Genomic DNA, 20,191 nt, shown 5'->3' with positions numbered 1-20,191 from the left:
CAAGTCTTGTATTTGACATAATCTCCTTAAAGCAGATTTCGCTCCTCACACAATCACTTTGGTGCTTTAAGACTTACAGACTTCTGCCTCCCATGATAAAATGATCTACAACATGAAAACGAAACACACAAGGTCGTGCTCTGCGAACTACTCAATGTCTCTTGCTCTCTCTTTAACACAAAATGAAAATGCACAAAAAATTCTCGCAGGGAGAGTTTTTCTTCTAAATTTTTTTTTTTCTATGAATGAGGGACTATGTAAAAATTATACATTATTGAACGGATTCAGATCATCTAGATTTCCTAGGGTACTCTATCAAATAGATTTCCTTAAATCCTAACCACTCTTTAATGATTTAATGGTCAAGATTCTGCCATGTCAGCATTCTACTAACAATAATCTTAATTGTTTTGTTTGCAACATTATTTTATTATTTGAAGAATATTGTTAGTGGATTGCTGACATGGCAGAATCTTGACCATTAAATCATTAAAGAGTGGTTAGGATTTAAGGAAATCTACTGGTAGAGTATCCTAGGAAATCTAGAGGATTTGAATCTGTTATTGAACAGACAATCTGTTTCAGTAATAACTGTTGTGCACAGACTAACTGATTCAAAAAATTAAAATAATAAAATATTATTATTTGGACAAGTAGGCCCGGTCCACATATGCCAAAAGCCCAACCCAATATCCAACTCATGAGCATATAAACCTTATATATTATCTCTTTCCTTTCCTATGCGGGATTTGAGATTTTTACCACTTATAATAACATTTTCAAGTGAACATAAAAAATATTAATTTCTTATTAACCATGCTATGTTTTTCCAACACTTACCTCATTACATGGCATAGCATACCAAGAGCAATTATTTTTCCCAAGTATTTTACCTCATGCAAAAGACAAAGAAATAACAAGGAATACAAAATGAGTAAGTTCCTATAGAATGTGAAAACATAGTCATTTAATAATTTAATTATTTCATTGACCTCAAGGGCTCTTGTGCAATTTTTGAATTTATAAAGGTCACTTTGTAATTTCATGAAAGTTGTGGGGTCAAATTATAATTTTGGAAATTTTAGGGGCCAATTTGTAATTTAGAAAATTTTAGGGCTAAAAATGTGATTTCAAGAAAATTGTTGTGTCAAATGATAATTTTGGAAAAGTTTGGGGTCAATGTTTAATTTTGCAAATTTATGTGCTGATGGGTCCACAGGTTGGGCTTAGGTGAATTTAGTTTGATTTTCAGGTTGGGCTTGTTTGAGGCATGAGTTTGGGCCTAAATGCAAGAGGTTTGGGCTTAAAGGTTGGAAATGATTTTAGTTTTGGGCCCAAATGTTGAAAATGCAAACTCACTTTTTTTTTTTTTTTTTTTATGATAAAGCAAACTCACATGTTGATTGATCCTAAATTTCCCAAAATCTCAACAAAAAAAAAAAAAAAAAATCATGAATTTCTAAAAACAAGAAATCATAAATTTGGTGATATTGATATACTCCATTTGAGGTAAAATAAATCTAATTAGAAAGACGTACAAAAGTGGATTTCACCCAAAGTAAAAATACTCAAAAAGTGATGCGTTTGCAATTGCATTTTGTAGCAAAGTGAAAACTTAAAAATCTAAAAACGGAGCAGAGGGAAAGGGGGGAAAAGAAGAGTGGTTTTAGTGGGTGATGAGACGAGCATTGGCGGTAAATTGGTGGCGGAGGTGGTTGAAATTGTTCGAATATCAATAAACACAGACACGGTGACGGTGGTTGGTTCTTGGGAAAAGAAAGAGAAAAATGAAGGGCGGGGGTGGTTGGGGTGGGGGTGGAGGTGGAGGTGGAGGTGGATTAGGATTAGGGTTGAAAAGCCAAAGGCGATGGAGAGGCCTTGTCATTGGAGTGCTGGGACTCGTTATCCTCTCCATGCTGGTTCCTCTTGCCTTTTTGCTAGGCCTTCACAATGGCTTTCGTCCTGCGCCTCCGGGTACTTTCTACTTTGCTTTTGCTCAATCTAACTTCTTTTAATTTAGATCTGTCTCCTCTTCTTCTTCTTCTTCTTCTTCCTGATTAATTTAGGGCACAATCACAATCTCTCCTTTCTCCATTTCTTTTTTTAGATCGATCCAGATTTCTTTTTCACTTTGCTAGATTCGGGGAAGTCCTAACTTTATTAATTATATTAGCTTCACAATCTTAATTAGTCCCAGATCTCTAATTATCTATTATTATTGTTATTGTTATTATTATCATTATCTGCTGCACTATATATACACTATATGGATGATACTTACTTAGCATGATTATGCTCCATCGCATTACTACATTTTCCCCCATTTTTTATAAAACATTTTCGCATCTGCTGCAGGATATTTGTCTGAACAACAAACTTCAGCTTCAGTAAGTACTTCGCCATAGGGTTTCAAATTTTTTTTGTGCTTTCAATTCTTTTTGGCAATGTTGTTGACTCTCTCTCGTGCAAATCAGAATGGTTTTGGAGAATTTGACCACTACCATGTCAGAAACACTTGGAACGAGTCTGAGGTAATGCATCTTATTCACACCATTACGCCATACTAGCACTTATTTGCAGATTTCATTCGGATGGCTAAAAACACATGCTTTGATTTTTTAACAGGGGGATCAATCCATCCATGTACGTGAACTTATTAGAAAATTGGGACCTACTCTTCCAAAGGTTCATGCATAATGCTCTGATGGTCAATACTTAACTTCTTTCACTGTTAAATCGTTGAAACTGGTATCATTATGCTTAGAAAATTGTCAGACATAAAGCTTGCAGTTTGAATCGTTAGATTGCAACTGGCCTACTTTTACTTTTACTCATTGTTCGATAAGAATTGGAGTTTGTTTTTCCTTACATTAATCTGAAATGTATACATTTTTACAAAGATTAATATTGCTTTTGATGTCATAAGCTACATACATTAACATTAGTCCTGAAAGGCTCTAATTCTGATTTGGGGATATGCTTGATTTGGGGATATATGAGCCACATTCATTCAAGGTGTGGTAGGATGGACGCGACTGCTAAGAGGGACTTCTAGCCATTGCTGGAATTATTCTTAATTTTGATTTTTTTTTTTTTTTTTGGGGTGGGGGTGTTTTGAGTTTCTAGTATTGAATGATATAATGAGAATCATTAAGGTGCATGGACATATGTACAGTAATTATTTCTTTTCTTTTTTTTTGTTGACTTTTTTCTCTTTTTTCCTATGTAATTTTGTTTAGGCGTTCTTATTATTTATGGGAGTGTGTTGCAATTCATTTACTAAAAAAAAAAAAAAAAAAAGAGATTGGCATTCATTCTGATCCCAGAATGTCGATATCTAAGCTTATTGACTTCTATGTTCTGTAATGTAGGCATCTAAAATCATTTTTTTGGTCATCTTCTATTCTGTGTGTCAGGATGTTCTTAGAGACTTTACCAATGACGCAAAGTATAAAACCATTGATAGGGGTTCTGTGAACGATAGTCAGCCAAAAGAAGGTTCTTTTGAACTTCTTATCTGAAAAGTGTTGCTTTCAAAAACCTTTCTTGTTAAAAAGATGTTGATTCAATATTTTCTTGTTTCTATTGTTAATTATCTACAGGCTTTCCAGTGCCTCCACATAACTTTCTGCAATCACCTCCCAGTGCAAATGTAAGAATGCATCACTCTTTCAGTAAACTTCTGTTAAATGCTAATCAATTTCTGGTGCATGTATGGCTTCCTTGATTGATTTGAAATCTGTGACAGAATACTAAAGTTGGTGCTGCAATTGAAGTCCCCTTATATACAAAAGATGTACATGATGTTGGAAAATTATGTGAGTTTAAATTTGGTAGTTATTGCCGTTGGCGTAAAGAACACAGAGAAGATTTGAAGGATTCTATGGTGAAAAAATTGAAGGACCAATTATTTGTAGCTAGAGCATACTATCCTAGTATTGCAAAACTTCCAAGGCAGGACAAGTTGTCTCGTGAATTGAGGCAAAATATTCAAGAACTAGAGCGTGTTCTTAGTGAAAGTTCTACAGATGGTGATCTTCCACCACAGTAAGTGATGGTAACCTTTCATTATTTACCTTATATTTCATCAATAGCAACCAATAAAGCAATGATCATTGCTTTAGCATGGAAAGAAGATTGATTCTTGCCATCTGCAGTCCACTTTCTAAGTGCAAACATCAAATTTACTTAAACAAACTCCTAATTTGTATTAATGTTTTTTTTTTTCTTTTGACACATGTTGTTATCTTTTGTTAGATTCACTTTGTGTTCTTGTAAGACCTTGGAACTGTTTGTCTTTGGGTTTTTGTTAAATATAGACTATAGTGGAAACATATTTGATTAGTGCTTATTCTTTCTCATATGTTCTTTATTTTGATAATATTAGATCTACTTCTGCCAATGCTTTTGGTTTTACTTTCGGTGCTGTTACATCCAACTACAAAGTATACGAGGCCCTTTAAGCCCACTCTGATTATATGTTCTTTTGTGTTATGCTCTATTCTCAACCCCAACAATGTTCTATTGAGCTTCATTTGTTTCTTTTTTTATCATCCTTTTTTCTTTCCAGTTCTACTTGAACTTTTTTATATATAATTGCTTGGTCACTGCAATTTGTAAAACTAAGCTATTTAGATCCCTTTCAAACATATTGCTGACAGTTTCATGCTATGCTAGAGCATGTTGTGGCAGCATTATTTTTTGCACTTTTTTAGATTTTCTGTACTGACCTTGAAATGCTTTGATTTTTGGTCAAGCTGCTGTGACAAGTAACATCTAAAATACTCTGACAGTTATACATAAGAATTGAAAATACTTGCCTGAGAATCTGTATACAAAAACTTCTGTTTAGAACTGTGTCCTAGTAATGCTATGGGATGAGGATAGTCAGACCTTTTAGATTAGCATCTTTATGACTTTGAGATTAATATGACGTAAAATATCTTGTCAATGCAGTAGCTTGTTAGATCTTTTGGCAGATAGTGATCAAAGTTTTCATTCTTTTCATCATTTGTTTCAGCAAGTGCTGCGGATTTCTATTATAAGAAATTTTAACATGGCTTGTTCAACACACTAAGAACAAAATTTTTTTATTAGGATTGCTAAGAAGTTACAGATGATGGAAGCTGCAATAGCCAAAGCCAAATCCTTTCTTGTGGACTGCAACAACGTTGACAAGAAATTGAGACAAATATATGATATGACTGAGGACGAAGCTAACTTCCACATGAAACAGAGTGCCTTCCTCTACCAACTTGCAGTCCAGACTATGCCAAAGAGTCTTCACTGCCTGTCAATGAGATTGACAGTAGAATATTTTGGATCACCTTTAAATGACACAGAACTCCCTTTGGCTGAAAAATATGTAGATCCTACATTGCACCACTATGTCATATTCTCCCATAACGTTCTTGCTTCATCAGTAGTAATCAACTCAACTGTTATGCATGCAAAAGTATGTTTCTGACATTCTACTGAGCACATTTTACTTTTAAATTTTCATCATGTATACTCGCAAAACTGATTGACTATCCTGCTATGTTTCAGGAAAGCAGGAATCAGGTTTTTCATGTGCTTACAGATGGGCAGAATTACTTTGCAATGAAACTATGGTTTCTGAGAAATACCTACAAGGAAGCCACGGTTCAAGTGTTAAACATTGAACATCTTAAGCTGGACAGCCATATCAAGGCAACTCCATCGTATCTTTCCCTGCCTGAGGAATTTCGTGTTTCTTTCCTCAATGTTGATAGTCCACCAATGGCTCCTATTAGAACAGAATACATATCTATTTTTTCTCACTCACACTATCTTCTCCCTGAAATATTCCAGAATTTGAAGAAAGTTGTGGTTCTGGATGATGATGTTATTGTTCAGAAAGACTTGTCAGCACTATGGAGCCTCAACATGGAAGGGAAAGTTAATGGCGCTGTGCAGTTCTGCTCATTGAGGTTGGGTCAACTGAAGAAATATTTGGGTGAAAACAGTTACGATAAAAAATCTTGTGCTTGGATGTCTGGATTGAATGTAATTGATCTGGATAGGTGGAGAGAGCTAGATCTTACTGAAACTTACCGAAAGTTGATGCATGAGGTGAGTGACACTGAATTTATACCTTACAGATTTTGGCGCTTTGAATATGCTGGGAACTATTTGTGGTTTGACAATCCTATAAATTTGACTTAAAAAAATATAAATAAATAATGAAAAAAAGCCAATGGCCCTCAATTTTCTTTAATTGGTCTGGTAAACCCTCGACACCACTGATCTTCTTTTAAATGCTGTGCTTCACTAAGCTACAACAAATCAGGCAAAAGGACTGGTCATTCTGTATTATTTCTGCATGTTCTATTTATTAATAACGTTGAACTTTTCAATTGTTATACAAATAATTATTAGAACAATGGCTGAAGCTACTATACTCTTGAGCAATGTAAATTTTCTGACTCTTTGCCTTCATAATCAACATGAACTGCAGCTGGCCATGCATGAGGGATCAAGTGAAGCTGTTGCATTGCATGCAAGCTTGCTAAGCTTTCAGGACCTAATTTATACCCTTGATGGTACTTGGTTACTGTCTGGGCTAGGACATGACTATGGCATTGATATCCAAGCAATTTCAAAAGCTGCAGTTTTGCACTATAATGGTAATATGAAGCCTTGGCTCGAGCTGGGAATTCCAAAATATAGAGGTTACTGGAAGAAGTATTTGAGTCGAGAAGATCAGTTCTTGAGTCAGTGCAATGTAAATTCATAATGTGCTGATGGTGGGAATTCAATCCTTGAGATTCCTCCAAATATAGTGATCAAGAAGTGGGGATGTCCATTTTCGGGGTGCTGAGAAATTTTCTTTCAGCTAGTTGTTCCAGAGAGTATTGAGTTGAATGGAAGAGAGGGCCATACAAAGACATTGTTCAATTTTTTTGGTAAATAAGAGCACTTGAATATTTTTACTTTTTCCCTGGCAAAGCAGAGGAGATCTAGCTCACTCTTGACAGCTGCAGTTGCTATTATTGGGCATTTAAGGTATGCTATTTGATGGACAATGCGGGGAATGATATGAAGAGCTTTATTCTCTGCTTCTTAGCTTGGTGAAGTGAATGAGTGGAATGGAGGAAGCCATGATAAATTATTTCAACCCAGCAAATGTGTGATTGAGTGTTTGCTCCAAGGGGATTCAATTGTCAGTCATGATGTAAATGATTGTTGGTAGGAAAGCTAGTAGTGTAATGTCTGTCTATCTTTCAGTTTCCACTCATCATTTGAGGCCTTACTTCATCTGATTTGAACGAATCTTTTATTCGGTCATGAGAATGTTAATGGATTAAAAATTTCTTTGCAATATATGTCATGGAGTAACACCCCCCTTCTCCCCCTCAAAAAAAAAAAAAAAAAGGGGGGGGAGGTGTTTGCAACTATCATTACATCTGAATTGGCTATAAGGTTAAGTAAGGTCATTAACAAATTGATCGCATTATAAATAATATGAGGCTTGACTCGGAAAACATGTTTGTTTATATTCAAACTTAAATTTAGACTCAACTATTAAAAGATATGAATTCACACTTAATAATATATTCATGAACAAGCTTATGTATATAAGGATTGATTTAAATATACATGTATAAAAATATATTTACATAAACGTGAAATTATATTTTTCTAAACAAATTCATAAAACATCAAATTATTATTGGTAATTTGAGAACTATAAATATTATATTTTGTTGTAAAAAATATATGAAATTCTTGATAATACAAGCTTGGTGAATCTAGATTTTATAAATTCATAGCGAGAAGCCACTCAATTAAATTAACTTAAATAATATAATTTCATTGCAATTTAGTTATTTATTATTGCATAAGGGTCCATTTGAATATTGTTTATTTTATTGAAAACTGAAAACACTGTAGGAAAATAATTGTTTGTGGGGTGTGGGGGGCAAGAGCCAGGGTTCAAGTTTTCAAAAGGAAGCTTCGTACACATATACACTTAGATTAGGCTAGATTAGAATTCTATCTTGTATCAAAAAAAAGTGTGAATAGTGCCGTGTGACTTATTTTTAATGAAAAAGTTGCTGAAAAAAGAGATTTGTGGGTCTCGTGAACAGTGCACAGGACCTACTGGCAGGTCTGTGTCCCACGTTCATGTGCTTCTCAATAATAAAAAAAAAAAAAGGAAAACGCAAACGCAGTGCACGAAAAATGTAATCCAAACGCTACCTAAATTTGTGAATGGGTGACAAATTTTAGTCATAGTGTTTTCTATATATGAAGGGCAAAAAATAGGTAATCAAGTAGTTTATGAACAAGATGAAGCTTGTTGATTAGAAAATGAATCAAACTTAAATAACTAATCTCATTAAAGTGATGAGATCAAGCATGACTTGTGTTCAAAATAAATTAAATGAACAATCTTAAACTTCTTTTAATTTTTATATTTGAACTTCTAAATTTCAAAGTAAAATGAAATAGTTAGAATTCATTTTCTTACCAAACAATCTCTAACTTATTCGCAAACTAGTTGTTTAACTTTTTCTTTTCCCATATATAGTAAACATCATACTAAAATTTTTACATCTTCACAAATTTATAGTTATAAAATAACGAAATTATATTTAGAATTATATTATTTGATTTAATTAGATAGAAAGGTATTTTTTATAAACTTATAAAATTCATATATAATTTTTTATACAAATTGGACTATATATATATATATATATATATAGTATCAATAAATTAGAAATAATAATTTAATATCTATAAACTTATATACAAACTAATAAAATCTAATCTAAAGTTTATATAAATATATATTTTTTATACATGTTTGCATATAAAAAAATATATTAATATATATTTCACAAATCTGTTCACAAGCATATTATTTTGTTTGAGCAGGACTTGCTTAATAGTTGACACTAACTTAGCTCATTTACCAAATAAAAAAATATGGACAAACTTTTTTCCCGATTCATTTTCGTCTTATGGCCTTTCTCATAGTGTATGTTATGCTTTTATAATAGGCTCTGTGTGAATATTTTGGAGAAGTTACACTTTTCCATCATAAATTATACTTTGCACCATAAACTTTTAAAATGCATGATTAGCACCTTAAACTATAACTCATGTTACACTTTGCACCCCGCCGTTAATTCTACCGTTATTTTGATTGCATTATGTGAAAAGACTAAATTTTCCATCTTCTCAATCCTTAGAAACAAATGAGAAATTACATTTTACTACTCTAAACTATACTCTCAATTACACTTTGCGTTTTTAACTTTGATTTTTCATCCAAGTTAACTGCAAAATTAACGGTAGGGCGCAAAGTGTAATACAGGTTATAGTTTAGGGTGTTAACAGTGCATTCTAAAAGTTTAGGGTGCTAAGTGTAATGTAAGATATAATTTAAAGTGGTCAAGTGTATTTATCTTAAATTTATTTTGTTCTCATGTTGCTATTTTCTTTTGTTCTCTCTTTGTGTACGTGTGGAGTAATCCATTTTGAGTTGAAAGTCAGGTTTTGAAATGAGAAATATTAGTTTTTAAAATGTATTGCATAATTCTATTGTTAGCGATTTTCGTTTTTAACTTAATAATTTGTCTGCTTGAACACGAGGATAAGGTTAGGGAGAAAAAAAAAAAGGGGGGGGGGGGGGGGGGGATGAATAGTAAGACTTGAAGAAATTAGCCCTTTGAAATGAGCGTATTTCATAATATGTAAGACCCCTACTCGACGGATAAACATATGTTGTGAGAAAGAGATTTCTTGAAAGACTCATACTTGAAGGATCAACCATGTTATGAGAAAGAGATTTCATGAGATCATCTCATAAGGAACTTTTTTTTGTTGTTGTTGAAACATAGGCAAATTTAGGGAGTTAGAGAGAGAGTAATAGATAGACAAAGCTACAAACTTAATTATAGTAGTCTAATACTACAACTTCTCTTAACATCTTTTTATTAAATGTGAATTTTAACAAATCTACCATTGGATTACATTTTATTCTTAAATCCACTATGCTTGCAAAATTTCTCAAAAATCAAAGATTAATAGCTGTGTTATCAATGAAATGTTTTAATTTCAAGTTTTTAGTTTAACATTATGCATAAAAAATTAGTTTATGGATCAAATAGTAAATAATATCCGATTGATATGAAATTTGACATGTATGTTAAGAACCTAAAAACATACAATCCAATAGTTACATTTTTAAAATATATAATCATGTTAATTTTTTTAGTAAGAGTTGAGGCTACAACCAAGTTTGGCAAACTTTTTCCGTAATAGATAGTGCTATAAACAAGTCAACCCAAGCTGAATATCAAAAGTTTAAACTTATTTATTTAATTTTATTTCGAACGAGAGCTCATTACCAAACAAGATTACATGTTTGGAACTTGTTTCATTTTCTTGTTAAGCAAACTTGAGCTTGTCCATGAGTTAATTGATTAACTTTTTCCCTTCTATATATGATAATATCATGGTTAAAATGTTTTACTCTTTCATAAATCTCTGAGCTTTTACAATGAATGAACTGTTTATATTATCAATAAACTATACACAATAATTTAATATCATATTAACTTATTTGCAAATTTATACATTCCAATTTCAAGTTTATATAAATATATTTTTAGATAAGTATACGTATAAAAATATACTATAATATATAGTCAAATTGAGCTCTTATATTTACGAGTTTGTTTACTAACAATTATTTGAACTTGGCATATTTCATAACTTGTGATAGAGTTAGGCTTGTTTACTAAACAAATGAACATCAACAAATTTTTCTTGATTCGAGCTCAAGCTTTCCATATACAATTCGTTCATTTATAGCTTAGGCAATATGCTCCCAATTCACCAAAACTAAACAAATTAGTACTTATTAACTTTTACTTTCCGCCCTTCCCGACCACCGCCTAATAATAATTTGAATTTTTTTTTCCTTCTCTTTTGGTTAACTTCTTTTAAGTATATTTCTGTGAATAAATTTCTTTTATATCATAATTAAAATCAAAATGCTATTATCTGTTTTATATTTCAAATTCATTCAAAAAATAAAATCTCCTTAGGTTCAAAAATCTATAAAAGGAAAACAAAGATAAAAACAAACAAAGGAAAATAAAATGTGTGTATTAAAAAGAAAACTAATAGAACCTTAAATCCTTTATGTAATGATTTATTTTCCTTCATAAAAATTTGTATATAATATTAGCAATAAATTTTTGAGAAAATTACATAAACATACCAGTTTAAGTTGAATATTGACATTGAAAAATTTTAAAATATTTTATTCATGAAAAAAAAAAAAAACACCTTATAACATAAAAGAAGTATAATGAATATTATATCTTTCTGTGAGTTTTCTTATATTGGTATATATCATATGTATAAATGTTTTTACCATATTTAAATTTTGCCACTTCCCTAGAATGAAATATTGCTTTGCCACTGCTTTGAAATATGACCATCTCAATTTTACATAAAAAACAGAGACTCATTTCATAGTTTCTTTTTATTGGTTAGAAATTGTCCGACTTCTATCCCCTCCTCACCTTCAACTCCTATGTAGAAATAGAATGAGGTATCACTTGGACCGAATGTCCAGTGATCCATTTCATTATAAAATTATATATATTTTCTTTAAAATTTTAAATAACGGTGACAACGAATACATTTTTAGTGTATAATATTTAATCTAATCTAACAAAAATGAAATCAGTTTGAATTATTAAATCATCAAGGGAGCATAGCTAGTAATAAACTGAACAATGTTGGAAGTAACAAAGAAATAAAGGACAACAGAGCATGAGCATATAGTGAGAATGAGAAAAGTGGAGTCAATAGTGATGGGTAGAGGTAGTAGCAGGAAAAGGAGGCCTCCAGGCAGAAGCAGTGAGCAAGCAAAGGTCTTTCCAACCAAGCTTGAGGGTGCCATTGTCCTCAACCAAGGTGTAACCATCGGAAGGGAACATACCAAGAAGCAGGGTGGCCTGGGTGGCAGCATTCCCAGCCAAAGAGAGGGGCTTGAACCCACACTGCTGCAGCTTCTCCCTCCAGTTATGGAACTTCACCTCTCCACTCCTCGATGGGCCCCCAACAGCCAGCACATTCCGGATCTCCCTCGATAGCAACTGCTGCTCTACCACGTGCCTTTCCTCGCTCTCCTCTCCGTAGCTTGCCCCGAGTGAATCGAACAGTGCCGAGTAGTAGTGTATTGCCTCCACAAACCTTCCCAGGAATGAACCTGCGTGGCTCAGGTCCTGCTCTACCACCGTCACAACTTTTGGTGCCAATCTGTTTAAATTCGTTTCCCCCATATATAAACGTTGTCAAAATCTAACATATACAATCTTTATAAAAGTATTGTGTAGATTTTTTTTGTTTGTTTGTGTGTGTGTGTGTGGATGATATTGAGTGAAAATGACTGCATTACAAGCAAAAGAACTGGGCCTCGGGTCATTTATTGCGTGCATTCAACAAAGGTGTAGATTTTAACATAAAACAAAATATTGTGTAGATTCAATCATAAAACAAAATTTTCTTTTAGTCCCCCAAAAAAAAAAACAAAAAGAGTTAGGATTTTTTAGCAAGAAATTTCTGATAACGTTGTTTAGAAATTACATATAAGTGAAAAAATGTTGTGAAAGTACACGTTGTAATGTTTAAACAATAATATCAAATGGGCCTTAAATTGAACCATCTCCGTGGGAACAGATTAAAATGTCATTTCATAAAACTAGTCAAAATCAATGGGCACGAATATGATGAAAACCATTCTTTTAGTATGTTAAGAAAAATATTAGTGTAGTATAAGCTTAAACATGTGTTTATAAGTGATTGTGTATCGTATTCTTGCAAGCAGATTTTCAAGAATGTATTCTATCTGTACACAGTACCGTCATGCTATATATTTTATTGAAAATGAAACAAAAAACACAATCTATACAGAGACTAAAAGGTCATTCTACTATTGAAACTACTAGGCCAAGAAGCCCACAAAACCAACAAAACCTACCAAAAAGACAAAGTTAACCTGTACATTTAGAAGCACAAGCTAAATAACTATCTGGAACTCTGAACAGGAGAAAACTTATTTAAGCAATCAACCAGCCAATGTAGACAGTAAATGATACAATGTACAGATCTTCCAATGTAACGACAGTAATCCAATGTAAAGATCTTCCACTAGATGTGAATAACGAAAAGGCAAAGATGGAATCGAAAAAGAGGCGATCATCATGATGTGTTTAAAATTAAAAGTAGTTATATATGTAGAACTCGATCATAAGTAGTGTAACTCGTTAGTCATAGTTGTTACCTCTGCAAAAGCCACAGCATATTGGTGTCGGAACCAGTGACATCGTAAAGGGAATGCTGCAACCAGTGAACAGCAACGGCTTCCCTCTTGCTGACATTAAGCCTCTCTGGGTCCAAATTGCCGGGTTTATCTGCGAGAGGAATGAACTCAAAGGGAAGGCCTAATTTCTCGGCGAAATCGGACAAGCGCTTGCCAGTAGCCTCGAGAGCATCCATGGAGGTTCCTAGGCCGGTGAGGCGCACATAAGGTGGTCCGCGGGGTCTAGAAGCAAGGATGTGAAAGAGACCAGGCCACTGGAGACCTTGCATGATGTCTAGATCAATGATGTGAACTCTTTCCTCCCTCTCGAATGCTTCCTGTATAGCCTGATTGGCTGTGAAATGCGAAAACTTGACGAGGGGGCTGATGCCATTGAATACTTGAAAGGCAGAAGCCATCTTTTGGCTATAACTATGGCCTGAATTGGGCAGCGACCCATATATTCCGAGGCACGAGCTCACCAGTCTTGCGGACATGGCCTCGGAGAAATATGCAGCCACACGCTGCGCGGCAGTACCAAAAGGCGTTGAAAGTTCGGAAATCTCCAGAAGCATGTTGTTTGCTTCCTCAAAATTATCAGCGGAAACAGCTTCGGCGCATTGCAAGAGCAAGGTGAGGAGGTGTAAGCCTTGTTCATCCCTCTTCTGCTGACGCATCTCTTCTTTCTTCTCTCTGGTTGTATGGACAATATTAGTTGGGGTGGTCGCACTAGTAGTAGTAGTAGGCGGCATTAATATTGCAGTATCTGGAGGGGGAGAGTTTTCCTGTTGTTGTTGCTCATCTTGCAATTGAACTTGGACGGTAGGGCTAGGGGAAGCGGTAGGGAGGGGTGTAATTCCCCAGTGCAGATACAATTGATTCATTGCTTCAGAAGTCGAAACAGGAAGCTGCAGCGGAGTCTGTTGGCCTGCTTGTTGCTGCACTACAGTAGCCCTTGATCTCCTGAGTTCCGCTGCTGCTGGCACATAATTTGGGATGGGATCGGCTGAAGTTAGGGAGCGAAGCCTGTACTCGAGGACAGCAGCAAGATTAGGATTGCAAGGAAAAATAATCTCTCTCACGTTCTGGATGAGCTGTGGAATAGACACGTTGTTGGAGCTGTGGATTAGATCCTTTATGATGCCGTCGATCCACGCCGAGCCGTCTTCCATGGAAACACCACAAGCACTCGCCTTATTATTATTATTATTAGGAAGGCTTCTGCTGCTGCTGCGGTTGCGGTTGCTGTTGCCGTTGCTGTTGCTGTTGCCGTTGCTGTTGGTTGTAGTATTATTACTAGTATTTTGACTCCTTTCGGAAGGAAACAAGGGCAGGCCTGAGAACCCACACACAGAAACAGAAACAGCAGCAGGGGTAGTGCTTATTTGGGGCTGGGCCGCAGGACTTAAGTTGGGAGGAGTAACACAAGATAAAAACCCACCACCTGACGTCATACTGGTCATATTGGTGGTGGAAGAAGGTAGCATAGTGGAGTAGTTGATGGTCTGACTTGGATTTGGTATAGCGGCTGCAGGGAAGTTGTCCACTGAACCGACATGATTATTATTACCAGCAACTTGAAACGAGCTAGAGCTACCATTCACGGTGGTAGTGTTACTGCCAGCTCGCCGGGAAAACCTAATATAATCATTATTCTTGTTGGTATCAGGGGCTGTACATGTGGAGGATGTCTGAACCTCCATCTCAATCTCAGAAGCCATCCTTTTTCTCAGCATCTTTCCGTTAGACAGCTGATGATGACGATGATTACGTGGTTGTTCCTCGTAGCACCTTGACCTCCTGCTGCTATTATTGTTGTTGTTGGAGGCACTTGTAGTCAAGGGACTATTGTTATCTGTATTTTTGTTGCTATTGTTACCGCCATTGACATCAACATCAAGCCAAGTACAAGCAGTCATGGAGACTCACGGGCTGCTTATCGAATGAGGAAAATAGTGACCCTGGAGATTTTTATGACGAAAGACAAATTAAGGCTCTGTGGTGTAAGTGCTTCCTCATAAGAAGTTACTAGTACTAGTAGTGTATGAGATTTTTAGGAGTACAAATTTGCTAACAATAATGGAGTTTGAAAGAGAGCATTTGTGTGTGTTGCCTGAGATCGATGCAGAGGGCATCCAAGCAGATAACGGTGTGAGGATTGAGACAGCGGCTTTGGGATTCTTTTTTCTCTCTCTTTCTCAAGTCTCAACTTTCAACCTTACCTTTTGGATGCTTCTGTATTTTTTTTCATAACCGAGAAGAAAAGGGTAGGGGGGGTGGGGTGGGGTGGGTGGGTGGGGAAGGCGAGGCTAGCTGGTGTGGTGGTGGTGGTGGTGATGGCAGTTAGCTATGCGTCTTTGTGTGGATGAATTTATTGTAACTGGCAAATAGGAAGTAATGAAATGGTGCACACAGATTGATGTCTTTGTTGGGTTGCATTTGCAAGCGATCCAACTTATACAAACTGATAAGGAAAGAAGTAATTTACCCCGCTAAACGCTGTCTGTGTATATTCCTGTGGGAGATTTGAAATACATAAAAAAATAATGGCCACTTTGTTCCCTGCTTCGTCGTTGAGTGTTTGACGTCTTTTACAATCAGACTTGGAACAATCACAATGAAAAATCCTCAGCTCCAGCGTTTTTGAATGGCCAAACCCGATCTTCCCGTTAATTTAAATAATTACAATTTCATTTATCACCGCTGTCAGCGCACACTGTTCCACACATTTTCCAATACACATCTAAGTATTTAGGCCCAAAAAAAAAAAAAACTGCAGTACAATGCATGAATCAGGATTTAGTGCTTTTACAATGATGCAATCAATCAAGCAATGTTCCAATTACTGTATGACTTGCCTTCCCGCCATAATCGAACACTTCAACGTATCTCTGTTTGCCAGTTGTTTTAAAAATAAAAATAAAAAGCCCTTATTTCTGGCACTCTTTAACTATAGCTCATGACTGGGAGACGTCACGTATTTAGTTGGCAAACCTTATATTACCTTGTGTATGTAACCATTAGGTTTGGACACTGATTTGAAAAAGCCTAACTCATTGCTAACTACTGTTGGATAACCATTGGACTAAGCATTTTTAGCAAATAGAAAATGGATGGACGTACTCATTAGAAAATTGGTTTGAGATTGACAAAGGTCAATCCTTTTGAATGAATAGCATGTGAAACTACTCATGTGTTTAATAGCAGGATAATTTGAGGCGATTTGATTGATGAAACTATTGTGTAACAATTTACTCAAATGACATAATAAAATTCCAAGTCTTCTTATCATCGCCCATCATTCTTTTCTTTTCTTTTCTGTTTTTCCTCTTGTTCTTTTCGGGCGAGGTTGTTTACAATATATGGAAAAACAAATTACTGAGGTTGAACCTTCCAGAACCAGAAGACATAAAATATCAAAGTCTACCTGATTATCACAAATAAATAGTAGACAATAGAAGTGGGTCAATTCTTGGCTGCTGTATAAAAAAAAAAGAAAAAGAAGTTGGTCAGTGAAAATGTAATTCGTGTCATAAGACTGACATGCTGAAGGTAAAATGATCAACCTGTTTCCTTTTTATTTTTACACGGAAGAGATATTCGCAAGTCTGCTATTCTTCAACTAGAATGACATAGCTGGTCAGTTATCACCCCAAAAAAGAAAGGCACATATAGAAGTTCATCAAAAGGAAAGGCGTTGTCCGGAGAATTATTCAACAATTCGCTGGAACAATAAATTGAAAATTATGTAAGATCAATTCATTTTTGGCAACTGCTATTTGAAAACCAGTGTGTTTTGGATGGGGTGAAGCTGTGGGCCAAAAAAACAAATATAGGGTGTGCCTACCCTTCACTTTTTTGCTTGAAGAAAACGATGCGTAATTCAAGCGAAATTTTATGTGTTCGCCTCATAAAGGTCACTTTCGATTTCATTTCCCACACAAACGTTTTAATTTACATTTGGAAGCATATAGCGAAAAACATCTCATGCTAATTCCGAGACGTGGCCCCGTACAACAAAATAATACTATCTGCTCTTTGTTTCTCAAAAATAAAAAATAAAAGATATAATAATATCTTCTCCTTGCTTCGTTATTAGCAAAGTGCAAGACATGTACTAATAGTTCTTTACTTCTCTGTCGTAGAATATTTTCATTTTTGAAAGGGATTATGTTTATTCAAAAAAAAAAAAAAAATTGTGCGATTTGTCCAATAATCCTCGGTCCAACTAAAATTTCTTAAGCTTATCTGCTGTGGTATAAATTTTTCCTCATATCACATGACTCGACTTCAAAAGTAACCAAATCAAATATTTAAAACTTTAGCTTGACTTTAGAATGCCATTAATTGGATCGTCTGCGTAGATCTATGTATATTGACATATTGTTAATATACTACAATATGGTAGGAAATAAAAAAGTGGGTCTAAGAAATGTTGTCAATTTTGTTTTACTTTTTTTTTGGTAATAACGGTGCTCATTTATGTTCTAAAGCTGTCTCACTGGCTAGTCACTACTTTAGAAGCGTTAAAAAGTTGGGAAGTAAAATAAATAGTAAAACAAACAAGAGTGAGTAGAGGAGGCTACAGAAGAAGAAGACAGAAAAGAAATCGGGGGTAGTGCTGTGATCGAGGTAGAGGTAGAGGTATAGGAGGAGAAGGAGGAGATAGGGCTGTCAAACCTCTCTCTCTCAGTTCCCCAAAATTGAAACGTAGTGTTTGACATTTTGCTTTCAGCTGCATCATTACCTGTCAACTTTTTCACCTTGAATATGTACTATGTTTTTTTATTTTATTTTATTTTTTACTAGGTCTTGGGACTTTGTTTGACTCCGGCACACCAGTAGCGATAAAGATATTGCAATAAACAATACTACTGAACTAGAAAAAGTGAGAAGGACAGGTCACATAGGAGACTGAAACTCGCAGAGAACCGGAAAAAGAAACAAAATAATAAAGAGCACACTTTTCAAGAAAAAAGTTGAGTTGAAATATTTATATTATTATTATTTTTTTAATTTTAGGAGTACGAAAAAAAAAGGATACAGTGTAGAAGTTTGGCGTGTAGAAAGTTAGAAGTCTTTTCAACTTTTTTTTTTTTTTTTTTCGCTCTACAGAGAGAGAGGGGTCTGTCAAAGTAAACACGTGAGAGAGAGACACATGGACTGCTCCTCCCAAAATAGGTCCGATCCATCGAGATCAGGAAGATCTCAACCGCATAAATCCTTTTCAGTAATCTTATAAATCTGGCTGATTGTTCTAATTTTTTCCACTCTTCAGAGTGCAAACCTCCCTCGTGTCCACATGGTCCCCGCCCTTTATTCTCTCTCATGAGCTCATCTCTTTTTCTGGATTTTCTTCTTTTTATATATATATATATATATATATATATATATATAATATGTGCTCGTATCATTTATTTTAGCTACAGAATGAGAATGGAGGACTTCTTCGTTTCCAGTTTATTTGTGAACTGGATTATAAAAAAAAAAAAGTTTATTTGTGAACTGTGACGTGTCCTGTGAGCCATTGAAGTGCGGTATGTATGTATGTGCCATGATGTCGCAGTTTTTTATTTTTAGGCAAAGCACATCCACATCCACACCTCACTTTACACAAGTACTTGGTTTATTTTACTGGATCTAATGATAACGATAAAAATCACAGATAGTCTCTATCTCTAAATCAGTATCATCTTTTTTTGATGGATACTCAATCAGGATCATCTAACTGCAAAATAGGTGGAGATTTAGATTATAGACATAGATATTACTCAATCGTCTAAAAAAAAAAATACTCAATCAAGATCATTAAGGGGATAAAATATGAAACTTTTTTTATAAAAATTAAGAATAACAAATATAAGGAGAATTAAAAGATTAAATCACATACCGGACCTTTGGCTGCTAGAGATCATGGAGGTCAATAAGATCAACTTGTTTCTTCTAGACCTTTGGCTGCTAAATAGTCACTCCCTTTTAGATAGGATATGTTCTTTGGAAGTGGCTAGATCTTGAAGGATATTACTTTGATTTATAAAAAATCTATTTGTTAGTATGTCCTTACGTTACTGTTTCTTTTAAGATATAATTGTGTTATTCTAGCTTTTGCTGGTATTGCAAAAGAGAATAAGAAGGTCATTATTGACATTTTTTTCTCTTTCTCGTTGTATAACATGATATTAAATGAATAAAGTCTACTAGCATTTTTTCTCAAAATATAATAAAAATTGGGTTTTAGAAGTTATAAGTGCATCAATTAAATTCTTTATTATTAATTATTAAGATACATTTAAAATAGTTTTTTATTTAATTTATAATATATATTTAATACTTAAAATACATGTTTTTATTTACATATAATTTTTTATTAAAATTTTGCATTGCATATACTGGTATTCTATATACAAAATAAAGCTATTACCCATTCTATTAACAATACATACCAAAGAAAAAGGACACAAAATAATTATTTTTTAATACATTTTCAATTAGTCATTTATTAAAACGAACTTTAGCATTCTTTTAAATTCTAGGAATAATCTATTATTGATTTTATGTATTGAATTTGCAGTAAGTTACCTTTTATGTAAAAAATAAACAGTCCTTTAAAAAAATCATCTTCTCTTTTGTAATTAAAACTAATTTTAATTTTGACAACATTTATGACTAAAAATTTTCAGCTTGTAGTTATAATTAAAACAAGGGTAAATTATGTATTTGGTCCTTATTCTTTACACCATATTTTAATTTGGTCTCTATCCTTTTAATGGTGTCAATTTGGTCCTTAACTTTTCAGTGTTGTGTCAAGTTAGTCCTTATCATTATCTTTTGGATGAAAAT

General features: G+C 34.3%; 2 protein-coding genes across 3 annotated transcripts; one reads left to right on the top strand and one right to left on the bottom strand.

Annotated features, from left to right (window-relative positions):
* Positions 1-1,787: 1,787 nt before the first annotated feature.
* Positions 1,788-7,344, top strand: LOC142611131 (putative galacturonosyltransferase 7). Of its 2 annotated transcripts, none has more exons than XM_075783170.1 (10): positions 1,788-1,974; positions 2,356-2,387; positions 2,475-2,531; positions 2,626-2,685; positions 3,417-3,498; positions 3,603-3,652; positions 3,749-4,047; positions 5,098-5,455; positions 5,548-6,093; positions 6,479-7,344. In XM_075783170.1, the coding sequence occupies exons 1-10, from the start codon at positions 1,788-1,790 to the stop codon at positions 6,755-6,757; spliced, it is 1,950 nt and encodes a 649-aa protein (XP_075639285.1). In that variant the 3' UTR covers positions 6,758-7,344. The 2 variants fall into 2 exon arrangements, with proteins under 2 accessions (XP_075639285.1, XP_075639286.1); XM_075783171.1 differs by having other exon boundaries at positions 1,819-1,974; positions 2,626-2,707.
* Positions 7,345-11,716: 4,372 nt separating this feature from the next.
* LOC142609523 (protein SCARECROW-like) lies at positions 11,717-16,007 on the bottom strand. The gene is made up of 3 exons (XM_075781120.1): positions 15,840-16,007; positions 13,334-15,312; positions 11,717-12,309 (listed from the first exon to the last, which is right to left on the bottom strand). Exons 2-3 carry the CDS (start codon positions 15,268-15,270, stop codon positions 11,853-11,855), a joined length of 2,394 nt encoding a protein of 797 aa, XP_075637235.1. The 5' UTR covers positions 15,271-15,312; positions 15,840-16,007; the 3' UTR covers positions 11,717-11,852.
* Between the last annotated feature and the right edge of the window lie 4,184 nt (positions 16,008-20,191).

The sequence above is a fragment of the Castanea sativa genome, chromosome 9 (genome assembly GCF_040712315.1).
Source record: "Castanea sativa cultivar Marrone di Chiusa Pesio chromosome 9, ASM4071231v1".
Taxonomy (NCBI): Eukaryota; Viridiplantae; Streptophyta; class Magnoliopsida; order Fagales; family Fagaceae; genus Castanea; species Castanea sativa.
This window is presented reverse-complemented; position numbering and strand designations above follow the sequence as displayed.

Bases quoted from the DNA above. Each gene is read 5' to 3' on its own strand.
- LOC142611131 (XM_075783170.1), top strand. From the start codon at position 1,788: ATGAAGGGCGGGGGTGGTTGGGGTGGGGGTGGAGGTGGAGGTGGAGGT. The intron at 1,975-2,355 runs GTACTTTCTACT...CATCTGCTGCAG, and splicing joins CTTTCGTCCTGCGCCTCCGG to GATATTTGTCTGAACAACAA. The intron at 3,499-3,602 runs GTTCTTTTGAAC...AATTATCTACAG, and splicing joins CGATAGTCAGCCAAAAGAAG to GCTTTCCAGTGCCTCCACAT.
- LOC142609523 (XM_075781120.1), bottom strand. From the start codon at position 15,270: ATGACTGCTTGTACTTGGCTTGATGTTGATGTCAATGGCGGTAACAAT. The intron at 12,310-13,333 runs GTAACAACTATG...GAATTTAAACAG, and splicing joins ATGCTGTGGCTTTTGCAGAG to ATTGGCACCAAAAGTTGTGA.